This window comes from Alternaria incomplexa (assembly GCF_024043165.1).
Source record: "Alternaria incomplexa strain BMP 0042 chromosome Unknown scaffold_1, whole genome shotgun sequence".
Lineage (NCBI taxonomy): Eukaryota > Fungi > Ascomycota > Dothideomycetes > Pleosporales > Pleosporaceae > Alternaria > Alternaria incomplexa.
This window is the reverse complement of record NW_026249850.1, coordinates 3463378-3487512: the sequence shown is the minus strand read 5'-3', so window position 1 is coordinate 3487512 and position 24135 is coordinate 3463378. Positions and strand designations below refer to the sequence as shown.

At 53.0% G+C, this 24135-nt stretch overlaps 10 protein-coding genes across 10 annotated transcripts; 5 read left to right on the top strand and 5 right to left on the bottom strand.

Annotated features, from left to right (window-relative positions):
* Nucleotides 1-2142: 2142 nt before the first annotated feature.
* J4E90_001242 (uncharacterized protein) lies at nt 2143-2718 on the top strand (the record flags this gene model as incomplete). Its single annotated transcript, XM_051430831.1, has 2 exons — nt 2143-2356; nt 2405-2718. 2 exons carry the CDS (start codon nt 2143-2145, stop codon nt 2716-2718), a joined length of 528 nt encoding a protein of 175 aa, XP_051296318.1.
* An 885-nt stretch (nt 2719-3603) lies between these two features.
* Nucleotides 3604-5802, top strand: J4E90_001241 (uncharacterized protein; the record flags this gene model as incomplete). The annotated part of the gene is made up of 4 exons (XM_051430830.1): nt 3604-3894; nt 3947-4072; nt 4124-4719; nt 4770-5802. 4 exons carry the CDS (start codon nt 3604-3606, stop codon nt 5800-5802), a joined length of 2046 nt encoding a protein of 681 aa, XP_051296317.1.
* Nucleotides 5803-6043: 241 nt separating this feature from the next.
* On the bottom strand, nt 6044-7789 carry J4E90_001240 (uncharacterized protein; the record flags this gene model as incomplete). The annotated part of the gene is made up of 4 exons (XM_051430829.1): nt 6044-6949; nt 7006-7542; nt 7587-7708; nt 7762-7789. The coding sequence occupies 4 exons, from the start codon at nt 7787-7789 to the stop codon at nt 6044-6046; spliced, it is 1593 nt and encodes a 530-aa protein (XP_051296316.1).
* A 1599-nt stretch (nt 7790-9388) lies between these two features.
* J4E90_001239 (uncharacterized protein) lies at nt 9389-10962 on the top strand (the record flags this gene model as incomplete). The annotated part of the gene is made up of 2 exons (XM_051430828.1): nt 9389-10565; nt 10616-10962. The coding sequence occupies 2 exons, from the start codon at nt 9389-9391 to the stop codon at nt 10960-10962; spliced, it is 1524 nt and encodes a 507-aa protein (XP_051296315.1).
* Nucleotides 10963-11169: 207 nt separating this feature from the next.
* Nucleotides 11170-12354, bottom strand: J4E90_001238 (uncharacterized protein; the record flags this gene model as incomplete). The annotated part of the gene is made up of 3 exons (XM_051430827.1): nt 11170-11810; nt 11896-12196; nt 12304-12354. 3 exons carry the CDS (start codon nt 12352-12354, stop codon nt 11170-11172), a joined length of 993 nt encoding a protein of 330 aa, XP_051296314.1.
* Nucleotides 12355-14403: 2049 nt separating this feature from the next.
* Nucleotides 14404-15555, top strand: J4E90_001237 (uncharacterized protein; the record flags this gene model as incomplete). Its single annotated transcript, XM_051430826.1, has 3 exons — nt 14404-14755; nt 14816-15042; nt 15112-15555. 3 exons carry the CDS (start codon nt 14404-14406, stop codon nt 15553-15555), a joined length of 1023 nt encoding a protein of 340 aa, XP_051296313.1.
* Nucleotides 15556-15928: 373 nt separating this feature from the next.
* Nucleotides 15929-17518, top strand: J4E90_001236 (uncharacterized protein; the record flags this gene model as incomplete). The annotated part of the gene is made up of 1 exon (XM_051430825.1): nt 15929-17518. One exon carries the CDS (start codon nt 15929-15931, stop codon nt 17516-17518), a length of 1590 nt encoding a protein of 529 aa, XP_051296312.1.
* A 328-nt stretch (nt 17519-17846) lies between these two features.
* On the bottom strand, nt 17847-20209 carry J4E90_001235 (uncharacterized protein; the record flags this gene model as incomplete). Its single annotated transcript, XM_051430824.1, has 3 exons — nt 17847-18060; nt 18125-20121; nt 20174-20209. 3 exons carry the CDS (start codon nt 20207-20209, stop codon nt 17847-17849), a joined length of 2247 nt encoding a protein of 748 aa, XP_051296311.1.
* Nucleotides 20210-20818: 609 nt separating this feature from the next.
* J4E90_001234 (uncharacterized protein) lies at nt 20819-21511 on the bottom strand (the record flags this gene model as incomplete). The annotated part of the gene is made up of 1 exon (XM_051430823.1): nt 20819-21511. The coding sequence occupies one exon, from the start codon at nt 21509-21511 to the stop codon at nt 20819-20821; it is 693 nt and encodes a 230-aa protein (XP_051296310.1).
* Nucleotides 21512-22214: 703 nt separating this feature from the next.
* Nucleotides 22215-23752, bottom strand: J4E90_001233 (uncharacterized protein; the record flags this gene model as incomplete). The annotated part of the gene is made up of 4 exons (XM_051430822.1): nt 22215-22508; nt 22555-23300; nt 23375-23522; nt 23723-23752. The coding sequence occupies 4 exons, from the start codon at nt 23750-23752 to the stop codon at nt 22215-22217; spliced, it is 1218 nt and encodes a 405-aa protein (XP_051296309.1).
* Nucleotides 23753-24135: the final 383 nt, after the last annotated feature.

Below are 24135 nucleotides of genomic sequence, written 5' to 3'. Positions count from 1 at the left end.
TTGGGCTTGGATTGTAGGTTCGGTGGAAAGAAGCTGGAGCTTTCCAGAGCTATTTATTGCTGAAAAAACATTGGTTTTGCGCGTCGTTTAGCAACCTTACCTGGGCAGACGTCTCCTTGCGCTTTGCGACTTCAAGGGAATCCGAAGGATCATAATTTGTTGTCTAGAAGCGCCGCAGTATGAAAACGATGCTTAGCCGCATACCGTGCCGCAATTCGGTTCTGCCGTGGAACCTGCATCGAAGAGGTGGCGCTGCCTGAGGCGAATGAGCATACTTCAATCTCGGAGCTTTGGCTCAAGAAGAGTCGCGTGCAGGTACGCGCATGTGCAGGAGCTTGTGCGATGGAACACGCAGATGCGAGTCCATTCTCGCGTACGCGATGGAGTGCTTGCTGTCTGTACCTAGTTAAGCATGAATGGAAGCGAGATGCAATGTGGTAGATGAAGCACCCTCTACGCGTCCTAGGTAATTGGCGCTCAAATCGCCGGCTTCAATCCGACCTGTCGCTCTGGTTGTTGCGCACAGGTAGCGTGCCTATCGAAAGAAGGTGGGCACATTGTAGGCCAGATGAAAGTTGAAGGGCAACCCTTCCTGCCAGCCCGTCACGCCCATGTTTCGGGGAGAGTGGGCCGCACGGATGCTGAATAAGCGCTAGATCGCGCCGCGCCCTCCAGCACTGTGCCTGGTGGCACCTGCACGCCACTCCGCGTCAACTCATCCATTGTCTTGGCAAAGGGATTGCTCTACCCGATAACACCTGCATCTAGATCTGCCGCAAGCGAAACGAACCGCAGTGTCATAGAAGCGTTTTATGCTCCGGAGGCAGGCGAGTAGAACAGCGACGGCACGGAATTCGGCAGGCGCAAGCGACATCTCCAGTGCCACTATTCATCCACTGAGAGTCTTGTGCGCTATCCATCTTACCCTACTCTTGTACAGGAGGGGAACGTGTATCTTTGGTGCATGGCTCTTACTCTGCGTCGTTCTTCCAGAATTGACCAACCTTATTAACTCGGTCATGGACAAGTCCACGCTGCTGTCAACATGCAAGAGCAAGTTCGAGGGAGGTATACTAAATTTACAACAGCGAGATCTTGGATAGCCCTGCCTACCCCTGACTACCATCAAGCAATCAGCGATTGTAGATCCGGTGCTGGAAATTGGTCATGGCCCTTTGGTCAATGTGATCCCCTCTGCCGGTAGACACGAAACCTGGGGGTGGTCTTACGCCGCATGCTCGCATGCACTGACACGACAATGATATCGAATAACTATCACGTCTCGGAGCTTGCTCCGACAATCAATGACCGATACTCTCCATTGTATCCTTGTTATCTTTGTTTACTTCCGGTTCACACCATATCAGCAACGATGTCCGCAAAAACGAACGGTTTCGCCCAGGGAACAGTGCTGAAGGTCGCATACTCTATGCTTGGCTTGACCAGCTCAGTTGTCCTTGCGAGGATTGGTCTCAACGTCATCCGGCCGAGAAGGCTGACAGCCTCTGACTACTTTGTATTTGTCGCCTTCGCCATTTATGTGACGATGTGCGCTCTCTACATTGCATTGTCTCCCTATATGCAGAGAGTATATGCCGTCTCGAATCGAGAAATTCCGCCTTATCCAGACTTGCGGCATGATAGCATGATGATGGCGAAAATGGTGTTCATTGCCTTCTGCATGTTTTGGGCAGTGCTGTGGTCGATCAAACTATCTTTGCTGCTGCTTTATCGGAGATTATTGAATGGCATATCTCCGCGCTGGACCTTTGTGTGGTGGTGCATAGCTGGAATCTGCTTAGTGGTAAGATATCACAGTTGTGCAGACTTTGGTAGCACTCACTTGGACGACGGCTGACGTTGGAGACAGACTTTTGCTGGCAATTACGTTTTCTACTTTCAGTCATGCGGTACCATACCGGGCTTCTGGACAGGAGGATGTGTAAGTCCTTGTTGTGCACACGATACATGCTGGGCTACCTACTAACCACATCCCGCTCTAGACTGGCGAAGGTCCGCACCACACCCAGCTCATCAGCCTGTACTACTCCTTTGCCGCAGATACTTCAACAAATATGATGAGTATGTCGTATAGCATCTATACAAGCCTGTTCTATCTGCTGACTGTCGGCTTTCATAGTTATGGCGCTTCCAACATGGCTCACCTGGAATCTCCAGATGCCACGAAGCAAGAAAATATCAATCTTGTGTCTCTTCGCAACGGGTGTCGTTTGTATCCTCTTCGCCTGTCTCCGAGTCACGCAAGTTGCGATCAACGTATCAAAGCCCGAGGCTGCAGGCCAACCACTTGATCCCACTTGGCACGCTATCTGGGGCATGGTGGAGTGTTCCATTGGTATGTCGGGACAAAAACCATTACATACAATCACTAATCTTGTTCCAGCTGTCATCATTGGCTGCTGCCCCGCATTCGCCGTTCTTATCAACGCTTTCCGCTTCAATACCTCTTACGATTCGCGCGGCTACCGAAGACAGACTGATGGCTTCGCGGACAGAAGCAAAGGGAGTAGATTGGAGCTCAGACCAAGTGGAAACAACAGGCCTTCAAAGCCAATCTTTGAGCAGGGACTGGCGGAGTTATACTGGGCTGGCGCGCATAGTAGCCAGGAGGAATTAAGAGCGAAGCATGATGGCATCATGGTTTCGACCACGGTAACGTACGAGCAAGGCCTGATGGATAAATTCAGGAAATCATGATGGATAATGTTGCGCATGAGTGTCGCTTCCCATCACCAGACATTAATGTCCGCTGTCATGTAGATATAGACATCTAGCGCGGCCGTTAGTCGAATGCCTTGCTTGTTTAACAACTCTTCAATTGCGGGTCGCGTGCAGTGTCTCTTTCGTGGTGGTGTTGGACGATCTCTTGTGGCCTTTGAACAAGGAAGTCCTGAATCCATCTCAAAGCACCAGCCATTACACGCAAATTTTGTGGTAAAGACACTGAAAGCTTTTTCTACTATAGGTCAACTCACTGCTCCGCTGCGTGCATCCAGGCGATCGATGACGTCACGCACCCAGACCCACCCATGAATGTTGGCGCGCAACACGGCACCAGCACTCATTTCCAGTCATTGCAAAATTACTGCGCACCACCTTTTTGGCATGCCTTGGGCCCAGAGAGGCATGGTGCACCTGATTTGGAAAGGATCGAAGCAGGGAAAACACGGGAGGCCAGATGTGGTGGGGTTTGGCGATCATGATCGCTTTCCGCGGTCTTCGAAACCATAGATCCTGTCAGCTCCACACGTTCACCCAGACTTTGGGAAAGCATCAAGACAACGCGGTGAGGTGTATGCAGAGGCACGATGAAAACTTGAGTGCTAGCATTTAGCGCACAGTTACGAGCTTCAACGGTGTTGAAGTTAAGGCTCCAAACTAGCGTCCCGCGGCTTCTGATCGCCACTGATGCGAGTGGCTTGCCGTCGTTAGTGCGTACATGACGTAGAGGGCAATTGCGGCCCTACGCGTCTTTCTTGCCGTATGAAGGCCAATACATTGCAAGGCTACCCTCCTCTTTTTACCTTTGACCTCGATACATCCACACCTACGCACATCTGACGCCTAATACTGAACGTCAACATGTCGACCGGAGGTGTGGTCTACAAGGACCTCTTGCCTATCCCGGATACAGATCCTACAGAACATGAGGGGAAGTCTACCACGCTACGGAATGCGCCTACGGAGAGCCATGCGCTAGCTCTAGAGGCTGCTAAGTCAGCGCCTCCGGAAGAGAAGGGTGCAGCGCAGATAGCTCACGGAGATGAAGTGGTGGACCTTGGATGGAATGAGCCCAAGGAACTCGTCGCGAAGCCGCTCGTCGGAGGTCTGGGTAACGAGGACTTGTGGCTGTTGGTCCGACGTTTCAATAAGGTGAGAGCAAGGTGTAATTGCAACCCTATAATCGGATACTGACAGTGAGTAGCAAATGTACCATGTTAAAGAGATTCCAACAGCGCCTCCTGGGGGCTTGGACATGAACATCGCGGATGAGGAAGAGTTCTCGCCAGACAAGCTTCGCGCCAATATCGAACGCTTGTATATGACTATAGTAAGCATTTGGAGAGTAAGCAACGAACGCGCTCGATTTAACCGCACATAGGGCATCGGTCTAATCGGATTCGGCAAGCACATCGTTCGCATCCGCTCATGGAGAGAGACGCGTCGCACTGCATGGTTCTGCTCCGCATACTTTGCCGCCTGGATTTTCGACATGATCGTGCCCTTGATAACGGTGACTTTGGTTACGCTCATTGTCTACCCCCCGGCTCGCGGTGCCATGTTCCCACCAGCACCTATCGCTCTTGTCAGCTCTACGGGAGGTGTTCAGAAGCCAAAGTCTGGAACCCTAGGCAGTACAGACAGTGCTACTGGAGCACCTGAAAATCACAAGGGTGAGGCTGTTGAGCAAGAGGCTTCCAATTTCGTCAACGGCTTTGCGTCGATAGCGCTATCGAGCGCGACTGGCAAGCACCCACAGGGAGAGCCTCCAGATGAAGACTCTCCTGATAGTAGTGTACCGGACCCTACTAGGCTCGCCATCGGTGCTGCGGATGCAAGGGATCAGGCTGCTGGCGCCAAGCCCAGCAAGCACCACGACAAGACTAAAGTTCCCATGGAGACTGCCATGTGGACGAAGATGAGGCCTATTATGCACGGTATCGCAGATGTCACAGACACATGGGAGCGGTTCGCGAAGTAAGCAACCGTCTATCAGTGTCTACCTGGAATTACTGACATGATCACAGTATGCTTGAACCAACTCCCCCATTCCCAAAGAACAGGTCTCATCTTCGACTCGCAGTCGTAGTGGCACCGCTCGTTCTTGTGTCACTATTTGTAACATCGTACATGTTCATGAAGGGTGTCACTTTTGGTGCTGGCTTCGGCTTCTTTGGTGACCCTGTCATACAGCGAGGACTAGCGCTTCTTGACAAGAAGTTTCCTAACTGGCAAAAGCTGCTCGAGCTCCGTAATACGCTACTCAAGGGTGTACCTACCAACGCCCAACTCACCGTTACTCTTCTCAGAATTGGCGAAGCGAATAAAGCGCCACTGCCACCGCCGCCTCATGTAGCGCAAGCACCAGAAGAGAAGCCCGTCGATATCAACGAGGAAGAGTTGCGCGCCACAGGTGCCGACTGGCCACTGAACGCAACACAAGAAGAACTCGATGAAGCTATGGCCCACGACCCTACTACTGCGCACGAAACCGGCGGCGAAGATATCGACCAAGCCAAAGACAGCAAGCATGGCAAGAAGGGAACTAAGATTCTCAACTTCTTCCGCGGCACTGTCAAGGGCGGCGTCGAGACCACCATGACAGCTGACAAAGTCAAAGCTGCCGCCGGCTCCACCCATGCCAAGAACAGGCTGGGTGCTGTACCACGCAGGGGAGTTGATCTCACATCCGGTCCGGTCGAATTCAAAGCCCGACATGATGGCAAGAAAGGACATGTGTACATCGCTACCAAGTCCACGATTCCATCTATCGCCTTTTCCACAGACAAGACTATCGAGAAGATTGGTAGCGCAGATAGAGAGGATCTGCATCCGTCCTGGAGTTTACCTGTTGGAGAAATCATGGAGATGAAGAAGGTCGGTGGCTTTGGCTGGAAGGCGAAGTTGGTTGTTGGATGGGCTATGGGACGCGAGGTCGCTGATGGATTGATCATTACTGACAGGCAGCTCAACGAATACCGCATAATGGCGCTTCCATTGAGAGACGAGTTGTTCAATCGGCTTGTGGCTATGGGTGGTCAGAAGTGGGAGTGTTGGTAGAGGTTTCACGATGTTCACACACTCTAATTTTGATGAAAGACTTCGTTCCATGATGATCTCATTGTTTGGAGAATAAGTATCTTTATCTAACCGTGAACTCCCACTTTTCATCCTACCCTGAGGCATACATCCCATCCACTGTGCCTAGGCACTTCATTCATAGTCCGCCGTGACGGGAGTCAAACCACTTTTAGTCCCACATTCCTCCATGTTCAATACCGTGAAGTCGCCTCGCCCCCACCTACTCCTCCTCCATGTCCATCTCATCGTCACCGTCGTCCTCAACAGTAGCAATGGCAGTGCCATTGGCAGCGGCGAGTCCTGCATCGTACGAGTCACAAGCCTTTGCCGAAGCCAACGCCAGCGACTGTTTCATCACCAGCTTACTGGTGTTGGCGTTCAAGCCCTTGGAGCGACACATCTTCTTGAGCTCGTTCTGATTGTACTCGTCATCAGCATCAACTATAGCCTGCAGCAGGGTGTCCTTGTCTACCCTGCGCGGAAGATCAACACCACGACTCTCACAAATCTTCTTCAGATCAAGGAAGGAGAGGTAAGAACGCGGATCGGTGTAGTTGGGGTCTACTTTCTTGGTCTTGGTCTTGGTCGGGGCTGGAGAGGCGTCCTCGCTCTTCTTTGTTTCCTGGGCTTTGCCCTTGATCTGGGTGTTGCGCTGAGTCTTCGAGATCCTATTCGCGTTGGCTCGGGCAAGGCGGATCTGGGCTTGGGCTGCACGGGTCATGGCGCGATGAGCCTTTGCTTGCTCTTTGGCTTGGCGCTTCTCTGCGATCTCCTCTGCCTTCTGAGCGTTGAGTACCCTGGCGTCGTTCTTGATCTTAGCCTCCGCAGCTTCCAGGGCGTCCTTGTCGGCTTGCTCCTTGATACGGGTCTTTTCACGCATCATGCGGTACTCTTCCATATCCATACGGCGGGCGTCGGGGTCGTCGTCCATATCGGTAGGAATGCGGGCTGTACCTTCGACAAGTTCATTGTAACGGTTACGGCAGGCCTTGGTAGAGAAGAGTGCGTTCTTGTTCAGGCGACGCATGTAATCGGAGACTTTGCGGAAGCGCCAGGCGCGAATGCGCTCCAACTCGTAGTTGACCTCGATGTCGGCAAGAGCGTAAGACTGAACCAGAAGTTCATCCTAAAAGTTCAAATTAGCCAAATCAAAAAGGGGGTGTCACTTGACCAGGCACTTACATCAGCGTATTCCCACTCCTTGTATCCCTCCTTTAGTAGGAAGTCGACGTTCTCACACTGAGCAAGGCGGATGCGCATGATGCGCGTGGAGATGGACTTCTGGTCGTAGCGAACACGGCCATCCTTGGCAAGCTTGTCGGCGATCTGGCGATCACTGAAGCCCTTCTCACGCATCGTCATCATGAGTTCGTCGTCAGAGTCCAGCTCGTGAGTGACACGCTTGTGATAAGCTGGAAGACTCTCGCCTTTGCGACGATCATGACGGCCAAAGGTACCGGGCTTGCGCGAAGGCTTGCTGTAGAGGAAGCTGTTGTCTTCATCCAATATGAAAGCTTCAGCGTCGCCAGTTGGGACACCAATGACGGACCGCTGAAGACCCTTGGTCTTGGAGGCGTTGTTGGTTCGGACGCGCTTGCGCTTCTGACCGGTCATGTTGTCGTCGTACTCAGGATCGTAGTCGTCTACCTCGTCCTCGACCTCTTCTTCTGGGATACCAAGATCTTCATAGCCATCGAGCTTGAAGTCGCCATCATCGGACTATTCAAGTTAGCGATATCAGAATGAGCAAGTTGTATACTTACATCGTCAGCTGCTTGAGCAGCGTCCTCGATGTAGTCGTCGTCCTCACCACTAGCACTGCCGACTGCGTCGTTCAAGTCGTCCAAGTCGTTCTGAACGGGCTTCGCGTCGTCTGACTCGTCGCCTATAGTTTCTTGTTAGAAACTGCGCAGACAGGAGAATCATGACAGTACTTACCGTAGAAGTTGAAGGCGTCATTAGCCATGTTGCGGACTACAGTGATGAGTACGGAGGTGATATGTGTAGTGTCGGTACTGTGAAGCGCGACACAGTGATTGATTGCGTGACGGGCTTTATCGTTTCGGTGTACTGAAGCACCGCGGGGTAATCTGTCGGGGCTGCAAAAGAACAAACACGTTAGCCCACTGTAGGCGCCAAAGGTAAAGGTGGGTAGTCCGATTGCGCACGGTGTGTGGCCGGAGGCTTCAGTGAGCCCAAAGCAGATAATTCGCGCAGACAAGAAATGTATTGACTTACTTCAGAGTTATTGTGGACGATCAATATGGTGGAGGAAAGATGGAGGAATGAAGTGATATACTGCTTATATAGTCGGGGTGGGGCGGAGTGCGGGCGGTAGACGTGGTCAACGAAAGCACGTGATTGCGAGTCCTCCAGGCTACCTATATGTAAGAGAGAGGGACGGTGGTGAGAATGCAGCTTTGCGATATGATATCTGATATCTAAGACATGAATGAGGTGTAGTTCCCCGTTACTAATGGAAGTGCTCTCCTTGAATGCTCGGATTTGGTCAGCTTGAGAGTAATCAGGAGGCAAACCAAAACATGTGAATAATCGCGACAACCGCCCTGAGGTTTACGCAATATCGCTCATTGAGGGTGCGTGACTAACGTCATCGCTTGATTCGGGAGCTGTGCTGTGCTGCGGTGACCGGTCCCTCGATATTCAGATATTGACATAAGCAAGCGAATCCACGTATGGATCGGAAACAAGCGCATCTTCTGAAGGAACCTCGAAGCCAGGAATGATCGGCGCGTGGATGATATGCCATCCATCGTACTATAGTTATTAAACGCCTACTTCCGTTCTCGCTAACCAGTGGACCGAAAGCAGGTTGGAGGTCAAGTAATCCATTGCATTGATTCGGACGATACATGATGGCAACAGCTTTTGACCGTCAAATCCCGACTAAGAGGAACTGCCACTACGTAGTAGTGGAAGTCAGAAGGTGTATGTAGTTCCGACGGAGTTTAGAGGCACGATCGAGACTATTATTATATGATCCGAACGGTCCAAGAGATATTAATCTAGCGATTGTAAGTATACGACGTCTTCCAAATCGAGGTAGACCTCTCCGAGTGCAATGCTTAGGCATGCATGGCGATTGTTTGCAGTGGCGGATTCGTCGAAGGCTAATTTTGCAGAGGATGTCGGGATATCAGCGACCGAAGCTGTGAAGAGGGTTGCCGAGAGTTTGCATCCAGATCCTATCAGGAATTGACGTGTTCCAGACTCTTTCCAATCTCGTGCTGTCGGGGTGAGGTTTGACGGGTCGCGGTGGAGGAGTCAGGAGTCGCGCTAGTCGCCTCCCGTGGCGTGGCGCGAGCTCTAGATCGGCACCCCTGCCGATGACGTAGCACGTGTAAACGCGGGACATCAAATCAGGGCCTCTACAGCGCCGACGACGACGACATAGCGAGCACCGCCGAGCCTGGAAGATCGCCACCAAGCATTCCACGTCAAATCTAGAGTGCGACATATATCCTACAAACGCCCAATCTCCTAACGCGTTTCTCATCACACCCGTACCTGCCACCAACACCCAAGGCAGACGCGCACATCCAATATGGCATCCTATCTAGAGAAAGTGCGCCGCCAGTCAAAGCAGCTGTTCCCTCAGTCAAAACAGAAACCCGGCGCCCCTCCCATCGAAGAACCCCCCAAAGTCTCGGAATCCGCCGTACCGAAAGTCGAGGATGCTGCCGTCCCAAAGATCGAAGAACCCGCTGCTGGCCCCAGTGGCCCCGTACCCTCTCCACCGGCACCAACTGTCACCAACGCCAGCGAAGAAGTAGGAAGCGAGCCTGTTCTTGACGCCGAAGACCAGCAATTTCTTGAGCGACTTGCCGCCATCGCCGCGGAGCCCGAAGGCACGCCCCCACCTCTCCCTCAGCGTACCGAAATAGTCGACGATAATGGCGAGAAGAAGGTCGGCAGGGATGCGCAAACAGCCCTCATGGATAATGCAGACAAAGTGCCGCTCCCCATGAGTCCACCCGAGACCACTGCTGACGCTAGCGACAAGGGCAAAGGGAAGGCCGCTGAGGGTGGACTGGGTAGGAAGAAGAGTGTCATGTCCTACTTCCAGCTGCCCAAGTTCGCCAAGAAGGACGGGGAGAAGGCCTCGAAAGACAAGAAGATCGTGGTCACGGAGAAGGACAGGACCCAATTTGCAGACGACCTGCTCGCTGCCGCCGAGTCCGCCAAGGCTGCCGAGCTCACCGATGCGCAGAAGGAGGACAAGGAATTGACGGATATTCTGGATCAGCTCAACCTCTCAGCTGTCAACAACCGCGTCTTCAGCTTCAGCAAAGAGTCGGAGGAACTTCTCAACAAGTTCACGCAGGTCCTCAAAGATCTCATAAACGGGGTTCCTACAGCTTACAACGATCTGGAGAAGCTTTTCACAGATTACGACAACCAACTCAAGAAGATGTACGGCAACCTACCGCCTTTCCTGCAGAACCTGGTCAAGAGTTTGCCTGCCAAGCTCACAGCCACTCTCGGCCCAGAGCTCATGGCTGCGTCGTCCGAGAAGCCAGGGTTCGATGCACAGGCTTCCAGCAAGCCCAAGGGCAAGAGGTCTATGCTGCCCCAAGTGCCAAAAGTACCGAGTCTGAAGTCGCTGGTGTCCGCTCAAGGTGCTGTTGCAACGGCACTGAGGAGCATTGTGAACTTCCTGAAGTTCAGGTTCCCTGCTCTGGCAACTGGAACCAACGTCATCATGAGTTTGGCAGTATTCGGTACGTATCATGTTCGTATCGCGTTTGGACCACAGGCTGACTCTATTTAGTACTGCTATTCGTATTCTGGTACTGCCACAAGCGCGGTCGCGAGACCCGTCTCGAGAAGGAGCGCCTCGCTGCTGAAGACGGTCAAGCTGGACGTATTAGTAGCGCCTCCTCCATCAACGAGGAAACCGACTCCATCTTTGGTGACCAGTCAAAGGCGAAGACAAGGGACAGCGGGAAGATAACGCCTGCTTCTCCGCCTCAAGAGCCACTCATCATCAAAGACAATAAAGAGAAGGAGGAAGAACAGTCAGCGTCGGTAGCTGATCTCCCGAGTGTGTCGCATCTTCCCGATCCAAAATCGGGAGAGGTACCCCGCACAGCCACTCCACCTCTTGATCGCAAGTAGACTCCGTGAAGGAGCGGAGATGAAGCTGAGGTATTTGGTTCAGATTGATATTCCCTATGCGTATACCCTGGCTTTAAGTAATACTTTAATCGACGACGCATCATGACGCTATCATTTCAATTTGCGGTCCTACTCTCCGCACTGTATCCCGGTGTCTTAACTACGCAGAAATGCATTAATCATGTAGACGCTGTCATCTCCACCCTCTCAAGGTTTTCTCGCATGAATCACCACGACTTCAAAGTACGCATGCACCTTCCTCTCCTTCACCCCCGATCTGAACTTAGCAAAGAATATTTGAGCCTCTTCGACCGACCATCCCATGACTTTCGTCAGCAGATACAGTCCCCAGCCCTCCGCTCCTTGTGTAATGTGCAACAAATTCCACCTACCCAACTCTTTCATATGCGGATCAGCTGGCCACCCATTGACCGGAACCTTGTACACCCGCTCTTCGACATCCTTGAAACCCGCATTACGAATATACGTTGACAAATTCCAAACCTCGTAGAAAGATTTCCCGAATCGCTCGGACGCTTCATGGAAGAGATCGCTCCACTGAGACAAGACGTGTTCTTTGGTCAACGTGCCATCGTCGGATTTGAACTGGATGCTCATTTCCATTTCGTGGAGGTAGCCGCCCGGCTCGAGGTTGTTGTAGACTTGTGCATACAGTGCTGGCCAGTCGCCGATAGAGCCGTATAAGGAGCGGATGTTGATGAAGTCGAAGGGCTGGGTGTATGTCCATGGGAGGGTGACGTCGTCGATTTCGAATTTGCAGTTGGGAGGTGTGAATTGCGGTTGGATGGGGGAGAGGTCTACGCCGAGGATTTCGGCGCCGGGGTATTCTGGGTATTGGGTTAGTCATAATATCTTAGAGAGAGAAATTGTCGGAGTTATTGGAGATGAAGAGAGGAAGAGCAAAAGACCCACCGTCGGCCATGTCCATACACCATATCCCTGTTCCGCATCCCAGATCCAACACCTTCCTTGGCTCTTTGACAGGTGCCAGATGCAGCTTCTGGTTCAGCATGATTAGAAACATGTGGTGCGCGATGTCGAGTTGATCGTTCTGGATTTCATCGTTGGGACCCCAGTAATCATTTTCGCCCTCACGGTACTTGTGGTAACGGCGGCCGTTTTCGAAACGACCTTTATGTATGGTTGACGCAATGGACGTTGTGTCGCTTGCAGCGTCATCGTCGCCTAGAGCCGAGTCGGCGTCTGTACTATCCTGCTGATGTTAGAAGTTTCTTGAGAAATACTGGGTTGCGACGTTTGTTCCGCGGCGCATCATGTATGAATGATCAAACTATGTGAAGGGGAGTTTGGAATACTTACAACTAATACAAGTGGGTTGACAACTTCCGCTGTTGGTGCAGGACCTTCCATTGTTTCTGAGGGAAGCCCCGTTGGTATTGCTTGACTATCAGATGCTTCCGCTGGATCTGGCGAGGTGGTCGCTTCTTCTGGTGCGTCAGATGATGCAGTAAGGTCTTTCAGTGGTGACGCTGCCCCGGCAGTTTGTGGCGCAACGTTCGTGGAGCCATCTCCAGAGATTGTATTGTCAGATGATGCTGTTGCTGACTCGATCTCAATTGCCTTCTCTTTCCCTTTTCCAAGAGTTGCCATCGTAGAGATTGTGTTTCACTCGATAAGCTGAACCACTCCGCCAATGGCAAATAGGTCGGCACAAGTTTTGTATGTTTCAAAAGTTCTTCGAGCGACTATTAGCGCGGCTATCAAAGCCAGAGACAATAGCCGCGACTGTGCCTCAATCGTACATCAACGGCACGGAACGAAATGGGGCAAATAGATAAGCGAGTATACAAAAACCACTATGACGTCGTTTGATGGGTCTCGAATGACTTCAGACGGGCGGAAAAAGTTCGGAAAAGTTCAAGACAACAACTAAGAGAAGAAGGAGTGGTTAATAACGGCAGGTGCCGTCACGAAGACCCTGCCCAGACAGTAACACGATCAAGGTGCGCCTCTCCACAGGGCTAGAACAAACTGGCGCTGAGGTCCGAAGTGCTTCACGCCAACGTGCATACAAGGGCAAAAACGTGGTTGTGGACCGAGATCGCGGGAGTCTCCTGCAGGCTCGACACGACGCATCGTAGCCTGTTTTCGACCGGAGTGTTCTCCACCGAATGATTCGCTGGAGTAAGTTTCGCGATCGGACAAGATTTGATTGCGAAAACATCAAGAGTCGGTTACTGCTTCGTGTAAGACGAGACTTGAGTCACTTGACGCTGCATTGCTGCTGTACTAACTTGCCCTATCAGCTTGTTGCGTGCCTCAATCGCTCAGCTGGGGAACCTTGACAATCAACAACACGACGCTAGCGCAAGCAGTCTTGACGTGCCGCGGCGCTTGCAAACCACTCCGGTTCCCGCTATCCTCTGTGAGGGATTGGACTTGGTTCCAGATGTCGCCATGACTTCCGTCAAACGTTGCTCGTTGGTGGGGCACACCGAGGTAGGCATTGACAACTCATGGCTTGGTCACCATGCAGCTGCGAGCTCCGCATCTTCTCCAATCCTCCAAATTGGTGCTTGACCGATCAGGGCCAGTAACAATGGTTCAATAGGAGCTTGCAGCAACGCTCTCCGCTAGTTTCTGTAGCGCACAACGGCGCCCGCGCTTTCACGAAGGGTTGCCCCACTGATGGGAAGAACTCCCATTCATCATTTGCAACTTCAAATCCTTGCGCTCTGACATCACTTCAGGCAAGCCATGGAGTCTGTTCCGCCCGAGTCATTGCTTGACAGCGTCTCACAGCGCCTGTACGCCATCGCATTCGTCGCTGTGGCGTTCTTCGCTATCGGCCGCATACGACAGTACTTGCGTCTGAGACATTTCGCCGGACCCAGGACGACGGGATTCTCTTGGCTGTGGCATTCCAGAGCTGTTATCGGTGGCCAATCTCCTAGGTACTACGGCGAGGTTTGCGAGAAGTACGGTACGTGTCAGGAAGGCAAAAGTGCTACGCGATCTGGTGGCCTTATACTGATACTCCTCATAAGGGCCGATTGCCAGGATCGCACCGAACCACCTCATAACATCAGACCCAGAATACTGGGCACGGATCAATGCCGTGCGCTCACCGTATAAGCGATCATCATGGTACTACCATAGTGCTCGGTTTGAGACGGGGAAAGACAATGTCTTTACAGATTGCGACAACGATAGCCATGATGCCAGACGGAAGAAGATGACAGCCGGGGTACGTGGATACACAATCTGGATGATGAGGTTGCGCACCTCTAGCGGAAATTTGAGCAGCTGCGTGACCGATCTGCACTTACTAACGTATTGCAGTACTCTGGCAAAGAGAATCCAACACTAGAGCCTTCAATAGACATCCATGTGAAAGAACTTGTGAATTTGGTGCGCAAGTATGCGGCCCCAAAAGCGTCAACGAAACCATCCCAGGCCATGGATCTAGCTCAGAAGATCCCCTTCTTTACATTGGACGTAATCAGTCATGTAGGATTGGGAGAAGCATTCGGTGACTTGAATGCCGACAAAGACCTCAAAGACTACCTGAAATCGAGTGAAGAGGGTCTCAAGATTGGAAACACGGCTTTCGCGATTGGTATAGCCTGGCTCAGAGATACGCCCATCATCGGCCCCGCTATCAGTCCATCGGAGAAGGATGCCAGTGGGTTCGGTAACATGATGGCTCAAGCACGAAAGATAGTCGACTCCAGGATGTTGAAGTCAACTGAAGACAAGTCTGATATGTTCGCGTCATTCGTCCGCCATGGTCTCTCTGGAAACGATCTTTGTAAGTGACATGAGTGTTATAATCCACGATGCTGGGCGTCGACTGATCTACCATGCTTAGTCCAAGAAGTCTTCGAGCAGATTCTCGCTGGATCTGACACTACGGCTGCTGCCATTCGGACCATTTTGCTTTATGTCATGAGCCATCCGCGCGTGTATGCAAAGCTGCAATCTGAGATAGATGAAGCCATCAGAAGCGGCACGGCTCCCGCATCTCCTGGCATCATCTCAGATGCAGAGGTGCGCCGCCTACCATATTTAGGCGCTGTCGTCCGTGAAGGAATGCGAGTACGTCTCGTCCTTTCTGGAAAGAACAAGGATCTTTGAGCCAGTATGCGCTAACAGTACACCCTGCAGATACATCCACCAGTCGCCAACATCTTCTCAAGAGTCACTCCGAATGAAGGAGATATCGTGACTATCGATAACAAGGAGTATCACATCCCCGGCGGCACCTTGGTCGGCTACTCAGCCTGGACGATGCACCGCAACAACCGCGCTCTCTACGGCGAAGACTGTGGTACCTTCCGTCCTGAACGCTGGCTGATTGAGACAAGCGACGAGGAGGCGAAAGACCGTCTAACCAGAATGACGAAAACCAACGATATGATATTTGGGTACGGTCGATGGCTTTGCCTAGGACGCAACATCGCGTTGATTGAGATACACAAGTGCATCTTTGAGTTGTTGAGGCACTTTGATCTGTCGTTGACCAACCCGCTGGAACCATGGAAGACGTTCAACTCGCTTGGGTTATGGGAGATCAAGGACATGTGGGTGGATGTCACCTTAAGAGAGTAAGGCTACTGCGGTCTCCGTGGGGTATATTAAATAGGCAATGGGCGCATCCGTCGCACGCCTCGTCTGGCGTAGTCAAAATGATAGTGGGATGATGTTCTGACGCGTTTTGCTTTGCTTGGTTGTGAGGGCAACATTGATGCTCGAGTTCCGAGCAGCCAATCGGCTGAAGCGCAGAGAGCGACGTACCAGCGACGAATATGTCTGAGCCTGGGAACCCTCCACCCAAATATGGCAGCATTGACCAAAGTCGCATAGCTCATATTCTGGAGATAATCGCCATGTGCGCAGACTTGACGGATATCTCCAACAGCGACAAACGGCCGTGGCTGAAGTAATCCGGAACATGGCGAGAGCGCTCCATATCAAACCAACCATGGCAGCCACCTTCGCCCGCCATCACAACTTCGACCAAGTCCCCACGTACAATCACGGTAACGCCATCGCGAACCAACAGCCGCCTTACGATGCCTATGCCGCGTCGCATCATCATGTCGCAGCCCGCCACAGCAACATGGCAGCCTATTGCGAGCCTACCACCGCCAACGCCCAACATGCTGCCAGTATGAACGACCACGGGCAACAGCACGATAACAGCTACTCGCCAGACGACACTGCTGCAAAGCGCGAAAGCTTCCAGCATGGCTTAGCCGGACAGCATCACGACTACAGGATCCATAGCCCTACATCCGAAGCATCCTACATCGGCATCCAGCACAATTCGGTACAAGCACCCCTAGACAATGACGCGTCCGACCGTCAGTTCGCTATGCTCCCGCCTTCCAACTCGATACACCCTTCGTGGCAATCCCTCCACGATTACGCGCAGTCGCACGCCGCGGAGAATGGATACGCTCTGTCTATCAATACGACGGCTAAGAACCGATCACGCATCAAACTCGCCTGCGTCTGCTATGGTCAGCCGAAGAACACCCACAAACTTACGGCCGAGACGAGGGTCAGGAAGAACAGGGTCAGCTACAAGACAGGGTGCAAGATGTGGATCGAGGGTAAGAAACAGGATGACGGCACATGGCTCTTGCGCGTGGGCGAACCACAACACAACCACCCTGGGCGCGAGAGTGCTGGATGGGCTGTACAACGGAAGAGGACATGGGGCGTAGTAGGAGGGCGCATCGGAGTCGGAGGCGTAACAGCGAAGGAGGAACTCGCCAAGTCGAGCCTGACGCAAAATCAGGAAACCCTCGAAGATGTGGACGCGGAAGCCGACGGCGACGAAGACATACCCAGCGCATCTACTCAGGCACAGAAGAAGCCACAACACAGCCTCGAGCGTGGCGGGCTCGTGTGGAGGATCGTCGAACAAGAGATGCTACGGAAAGGCGAGCCCAACCAAGGCCGCGACCGAGGGGTCGGAAGGACAGTCGAAGTGCTACAGGCAAGACTTCCGGGCATACACATCTTCAAGCGCGACGTATACAATATCCGAGCGCAGATAAAGAGAGCCCGAAAAGCAGCAGGCCAACAAGTCGGCGACGGCCTCAACAGCTCAGACGACGAGGCTGAGGGTGAAGCCGAAGTCGACATCCACGATACCGTACAACTCAACGCTGACACCAGCACAAACCAATCGATCCAACGACCCGCTCCCCACCTGCAAAACACATACCAACACCCCACCTCCCACACCCTCAAACCGCCCGCGCCCTTCCCACTCGTCCGAAAAGATTCACGCATCGATCCTTTGCTCGATACTCGCGGTCCGCCACCACCGAATCCTCCTGAGGCCGTCGATATAGAAGTCGACCAGTTGAGGCGGGAGAATGCAGAGCTAAGACGCATGTTGACGGAGCGGACGAAGCAGGTCAAAGAGAAGACTACGGAGTTGGCGGAGAGGGCGAAGGAGATCAAGGATAAGACGACTGAGATGGCGGCGCTGAAGAGTCAGGTTGAGCTGTTGAGTAATATGATGATGACGAGTGGGAGGGGGTTGATTGGGGGGTAGTGGATAGATAATCTGGTGGGGTGGAGTGATGCGTGTTAGGGTAATGAGAAGGGGTTGTATGCCCATCTGTTGTACGAAGAAGAATATGAAGATATGCAAGGATAATCAGATTTACATATATAATCGTAAACAACGAACAACCGAATAAGCTAAACAAAAAAGCCAAGAGGTATCTCAGAAAGGTATCCGTAAAAACAACCCTGCCAAAAAGTTCACTCTGTAAACTCCCAGTCAACATCAGCGTGGTATCCAGCACCAGAAACTCCATCATAAGCTCATAGCCAACTCGTTAACCCGTCGCTCGTTTCAACGTTGTCAATGACGTGCTTTACGCCTCCTCGACCATGTCCTCATCTTCGCCCTCGGCGAGCATGTCCTGCTCTTCGCAGCTACGCTCCACTTCATCAGCGATGAACTGCTCGTACTCCTCCAAACTCTTCTGTACGTGGAGTTTGAAGCGTACGATGTCGTCGAGCATGCGCTCGATTTCTGTGTGGAGTTCTTCGCGGAGGGCGTTGGCGCGGAGTTGGAGTTGTTCGTACCTGATGTAGATGATTAGCTTTGTGTCGTAGAAAGTTGAACGAGGGGAAGGGGTAAAGAACTTACTCGATGTTGACGGCCATCTCTCGTTGTACCATGAGTTGGACGCTTTCTCCCAGACCGCTACGCATGCGGCCCAGTTCTTTCTCCATGCGTTCAATCTGTGCGTCAGATTGGCTCTTTTGCGTGTTTGTTATTTCGCGGAGCTTTTCTAGCTCCTCCTCTGCTTGAGCTACACGGTGGCCGAGAGCTTCGACTTCGGCTTGCTTGTCGTCCATGGCTTCTTTGATCTTGTCGAGAAGATCGTGATTGTTCATGTCGGCTTCTAGGGCTTGGTTGCGTCGTTCGGCAATCTCCTTGCGGAGTGCGATGATGTTGGCCTTTACTGTGCCACGGAGGTCCAGGTTGAGGAGATGTGCTGGTGAGTATCCAGTGCCTGCGTCGTGAAGAAGACGGTCTGATGCATCCTGTGAGGAGCCACCCATTTGTGACCCTGAGAAGTTGGGGCCATCTGTGATGGTGAGGACAAGTTCGTAGTCTTGCCCCTTGGCATTGACAGCCGTAGAAGGGATGACCCCGATCTGGTAGCCCAGATTGTTGTATCGCTCGATCGTTTGTTCGAGTTCATCCAATTTGCGAGATGCAGCGATTTCCTTCTCTGCAACCCGCTTCTTAGACTCCTCTAAACGAACTGTCGTTGCCTGGAGAGAAGTATCAAGGCGGTCCCTTTCATTTGCCATACGGTCAATATCCGCAATGGTCATGCCTCGACCGTCAATGATAGCTTGGAGCTCTTGCTGCTCCTTCTCTGAGGCCTCAAGTTCTGCCTCAATCTCTTCAATGGACTTCTCCAAGAAGGAGCAGCGGTCGCTGTATTTCTTCACCTTGGAGTCCATGGAGTTGTTGTAGTTCTCAAACTTGACGCGATCTTCTTCGAGGATGCGGATTTGCTCCTCCAGCTTTTGGATCCGGGGGCCGGACTTTCCTAGTTCTTCGATCTGATCTTGCAGGTACTTGTGCTCGGCCTCAAGGAGGGCGACCTGCTCGTGATGCTGGGCATTTGCGGCGTCGAACTTGGCAGCCATTGTCCGGATGTGAGGCTCCATGTGCTTCTTCTGTGCCTCCTCATCGTCATCATCATCTTCTGCGGAAAGCCAAGTGCTGTAGGCGTCTGACAAGAAGTCAAAGATGATGCGATCTCCAGAGACGTCGAAGCCAGCCTCAAAGCAAGCGTCGTCGTATGTACCGGCCTCATAAGCCTGCATCAGGCGTGCCAATTGCATCATCCAGTGCAAAAGACCCAAGAATGTGTACCAGTTGTTTCCACCAACAGCCGCGATCTGGGACTTCATGATCGACTTCTCAAACGGGTAGCGCATCTGCTTCAGCAGTACTGGCACCTCCTGATCAATTGATTTCTGGAAGCGATAGCTGGGATCAATCCGGTTGTAGAGCCATTGAAACATGCAGTTGAAGTCCTTCTGCGTTGGCGAAGTCATGGCTTTTGCTGAGAGGACATGTTTTGATTCCATCTCAAAGTTGTTCTGGGTCAGGAATTCGAGCAGCTCCTGAGCCATGTGCTGACGAGTGCTCGCATCTTTGAGTCGGCGCGGGTCCGTCGGGGGGACGGATGGCATGGGCGCCTGTTGGAAGAAGGATTGTTTTACACCAGATTGTCCAGTTACATGCGAGGCTCGCGATTTGAACACGCTGCTCCGCCGTTGTGCGCTCTGCTCGAAGTTCGGCCCTGAAGGGGGAGCAGGCGTTTGGAATATGGAGGCGCCAGGCGCAAAACTCTTGCGCGCACTGCTTGCGCCGAAGTTGCTAGTTGAATTGCGATGTACTGACTGGAAGCCTTGCGCAAGGTCTGTTCCGGAGGATGAGCGTGGGAAGAGCGGCTGGCTCGGGCGACCGGGCGCGAGGGACATTCTACTCCCACTCTTCGACCGGGCATGATTCGGAGGGAATTGGGGCTGGTTCATGTTGTTGATGGAGCTCGAGCGCTTCATGGCGGAAGCGGGCATGGGAATCGCGGAGGAGTTGTTGTTTACTGGTCCTAGAGTCTGCGCGCGTGGTTAGGAGATGCGACGAGAGGGGGTCGCACACTAGACTGACCTGACGGCGCACCGAGAACATACCCGGGTCGGCCATAGTATGTGTTGTGACAATTATGCAGCGATTGTCGGTCTGTTCGCGACGTCGCGGGTCAGCAAGGCGGGAGGCCGAGGGGGGTAGGGCTGGTGTTGATGCACCCGTACCCGCCTATGCAATGTTTGTTGTGATCAGGGTTTCGCGCTAGCCCACCGCAGCAACGCGCCTGGTCCGCGCCACGTGGGGTACGTATCTTGCATTGTTGACGTCTGATTATCTCAAATATGAGGCAGGTGGAGGCGGTAGTAAGGTAAGAGTGTTTATTTATAGCGACCGGCGGCGAGAGATGCCATGGCCAAAGACGCACTGTCGAAGGGAACGCTAGCAGGTAGTGATATGTAAAGCCAGAGTAAAGGAAGGCTGCCAACCCCGTCGTCCTCCCCAGTCGCCACAAGATCTCATCTCGGACGCACTCATACGTGCCACTTCATCGCTATACTGTATCGACTGGGGTATCGTTGTGCACATGCAAGCCAAAATAATGATGCCACAAATTTTCAAAACTCCAACCTGTGGCCCGTGAAAGGTATAAACAATAAGGACATTAAACTCGAAACCCGTTAGAAATGCATCATCAACATGCCCCCGTTGAAAGTGTGTTTTAGGCGTCTACCACCGTGTCGACTTTGGCGTGTCTGCCTTTCCTATGTTCTTGAACATGTCGTCGGCGCCGAGACTCAGCGTGTCTTCGTTGACACCGAAGGAGCTCAGGCCGGGCAGAGCTGGAGGCGGTGGGCCCTTGGGCTTGGGTGGTTGCGCAGCCTGTACGGCAGGTTGAGAGACGGTGCGACCGTTCGAGTAGGTCGTGGAATCCACAGTGCCTTCTGGAACAGATCCGGAGATGAATGTCTTCCTTTTGCCGAACCAGCTGCCGCTCTTCCTCCTGCTGAGACTGGGTGCTTGGCTGTTGATTGTAGCCGGCGAGCCCGGCCTCTGGTCCGACTTCAAGCTGTCGTTGGACGATAGCGTTCGAATGCCGAGGAACTTGCGGACGGATGCAGGCCGCTTGCTCGAAGGGCTCGTGGGGGACATGGCGCTGGTCGCATCGCTGGTGCGGCTCTGCTGGAGGTGGCCATCAGCCGAGTCCTCTGACGCTTTGCCCGGAGGCGGCGACTCTGTCTGCGGCGGGGAGCCAGGCGACTTTGGGGTGGGATGCGACGACAGTGGGCCTTTTCCAGGCGTGGGCGGGCGAGGTGACTCGGGCGGGCTGTCGAGCGGCGCGGGTATCGACGTGCCCTCGGTCAGAGAGAAGTTGATGGGCGAAAGCGTCAGTGGCTTGAAAGAGAACTTGTTGGAGCCCATTGCAGTGTCGTGGTGGGAGACTCGTGTGGTAAATTGCGGTGGGCGATCAATAAACCCAAGGTGCGGTGGAGTGGAGGCAATTGAAGGCTGGGAGCGACGCGGCAGCAGATGAGAGAGTCTCGCAGAAGCCGCAGGCGGGTGGAAGCTCAGGAGGTGCTTTCGTGAAGCGGAGTACGGGCCAGGGATTACACGACGGTTAGCAGGGATCAGCGCCCTGCACCACCCAGAGGCGCTGCGGATACGGCGCGCCAGCCTCGACCTTCCCCAGGGACACGCCCTGCCTGCGACCCCAGGGACAAAAAGAATACGACGTTGACAAAACACGCGCGCGTCAGCAACCGTCGTGCAGCGCTGCATGAATGCGTGCCTGCAGCGCGTCACCTTCGAGCTTCTAGCGCGACAATTGTACCAGAGAATGCAGTGGGTCAGCCACCCGAGTCAGCGTCAAGGCATAATGCAGGAGAGCCGTGCCGGACGCGCATCGCATGTCGCCATCTGCCTCCGCATATCGATTTGATTGAGACCCTTTCTGTGATCTTCAACGGTTATCTAGGCCCATATTCCTCTCGCTGCGACATGCTTCAAACACGCACTGCAGCCGTGTACCCCTCCAAAGTTTATCCGCCACATTGACGACCCCTATTGCCGTAGCTTCCGAAGCACCCTGATGTCATCGCTATGCACAACCTGATCCGGGCCACTCTCATCTTGTCTTTCGCTGATGCACCTCGTCCAATTCGGTAATCTCGTCGAGCAGTTGGCAAGTCTCCTGCGGGTTCGCGATCCACGCCGTCGTACATGCCAACCGAGCCTTGAAGTCGTTCGCCCCAGCACTCAAGAACTGGTCGCCAACGTGCAATGTTTTGCTGCCCTCAATCCCGCCAAAGATCCGCTGACAGGCAAGGACACCCCAGGACTTATCGCCGATGTCGACGAATACGTCGTTTCCGCCGTTGAACGCGCAAAAGGGGAGACGCTGGCCGACCTCGGATATTTCCTAGCCACGTCAGCATTGCAAGCATTGCACATGGTCTCAAACCTACGAGTATCTTCTGCACGATCAAAACGGTCTCTTCCAGTGTCTCTCGGCAGAACTTGTGCCCATCCTTTGGTACAATACCAACCGCTCTTTCCTTCCGGACCACATTTGCCTCCATGCGGAAGTTTTTGACAGTGTCCCTCAGAGACACTTCCGCCAAGTCAAGCAGGTCCTTGATGTCCGACTCAGTCCACGAAAGCATCTCCTTAAGCAGCCATTCTTCTCGGGGAACCAGGCGCAGTAGAACTGGACTGTTCTCGTCGAACTTGAAACAGAAGTTACTTTCACCGCCCATGATGATCAGATTCTGTCGAGCCTCTAGGGGCAGATCGGATGCCTGGATGGCGTCTAGAAGCCCGTAAAGTCTGCCATAGTATGGCTTCGCCTCTGTGTACCCTGCGGCTGTGACAATGCCAATCTTTGATCCACGACGCATGAGCTGCAGAATCTTGGGAATGATCGGGTTGTCTTCTGTCAAGTCTTTGCCGTCGTCATACAAGGTGACATCTCCGTCAAACGTCACGAGTTCGAGTGGACCGTTGCGGATGAGACTCATCACTTGGGCTGTGTTGAGAACTAGACGCACATCGTTGAAAGAAGGGGGAACGAAACGTCGGTGGCTGATGAAGCGCCGCTGATCTTGCCAGATGAAAGCATCATGCAATGCTAAGGACGTGAAGAAGTTCGCTACTGTTGGAACGAGAAGCTTCAACTTTGATCTGTCGGGTTTGCCGTCTTTCTGATGTTGGACTAAGTTGTGTTAGCCCTGCGATTTCACCGTAGACCACCCGAACTCGCGCGGCTTCAATGGCTTCATGACATACTGTGGTCGTTGATGATCTCTTCAACGTCGCGTAAGATCTCGGCATACCGCCGTTGAGCGATGTTGGCTTGGTGCTCGACTGACTCATCGCTGGGCTCGAATACTGCTGTTGGATGGGAGTGTAAGACGAAAGGAACGGCTAGGAGACCCTAGGGTAGTGTAAGTATGTTGCTCGCATTGGCTTGCAAGCTGGAAGAGCGTTACCTTGATCCACTCTATCTGTATCTTGTATTAGCTAGACATTCTGATTCGGTATCACAGGATACATACGAGCTGGTCTCTCCTGTGGGTCTTTCGGGATATGTCAGTTATCTGAAGGTAGATGCTTGTCACTGTAACTTAGACACACCTTGAGTGCATCTGCCACACGGGAAACCATCAAGTCAGCGGCCTTGTCTCTGAGTCGACATTTGGGAATTGTCGCCGTGGTTGGGACTCACATTCTACGCGGTATCTAGTAGTCATCTTGCAAATTCTCAATTGGTGAAAGAGGAATGAGGAGAAGTGAAGGACACTGTGACTGTGAGTTGTCACCGTGACCTAAGCTGTCTGTCCAAGCTTATCGGAGACCGCCGTTAGTGGCTGGAGAGGGAAGGGGCCATGCACATGTGACCCGGTGACATCCCCGCGCGACGGTACACTAACACCTGTAAGCTGCTTGTTCCCCCTCTACGAAGCTACAGCTACCTTGCTTTTGATCCACGATTGCGCGTGCAACGTGTGCCATTCGTGGGTTGCATGGGTGAAGCCGCAATCGATAAG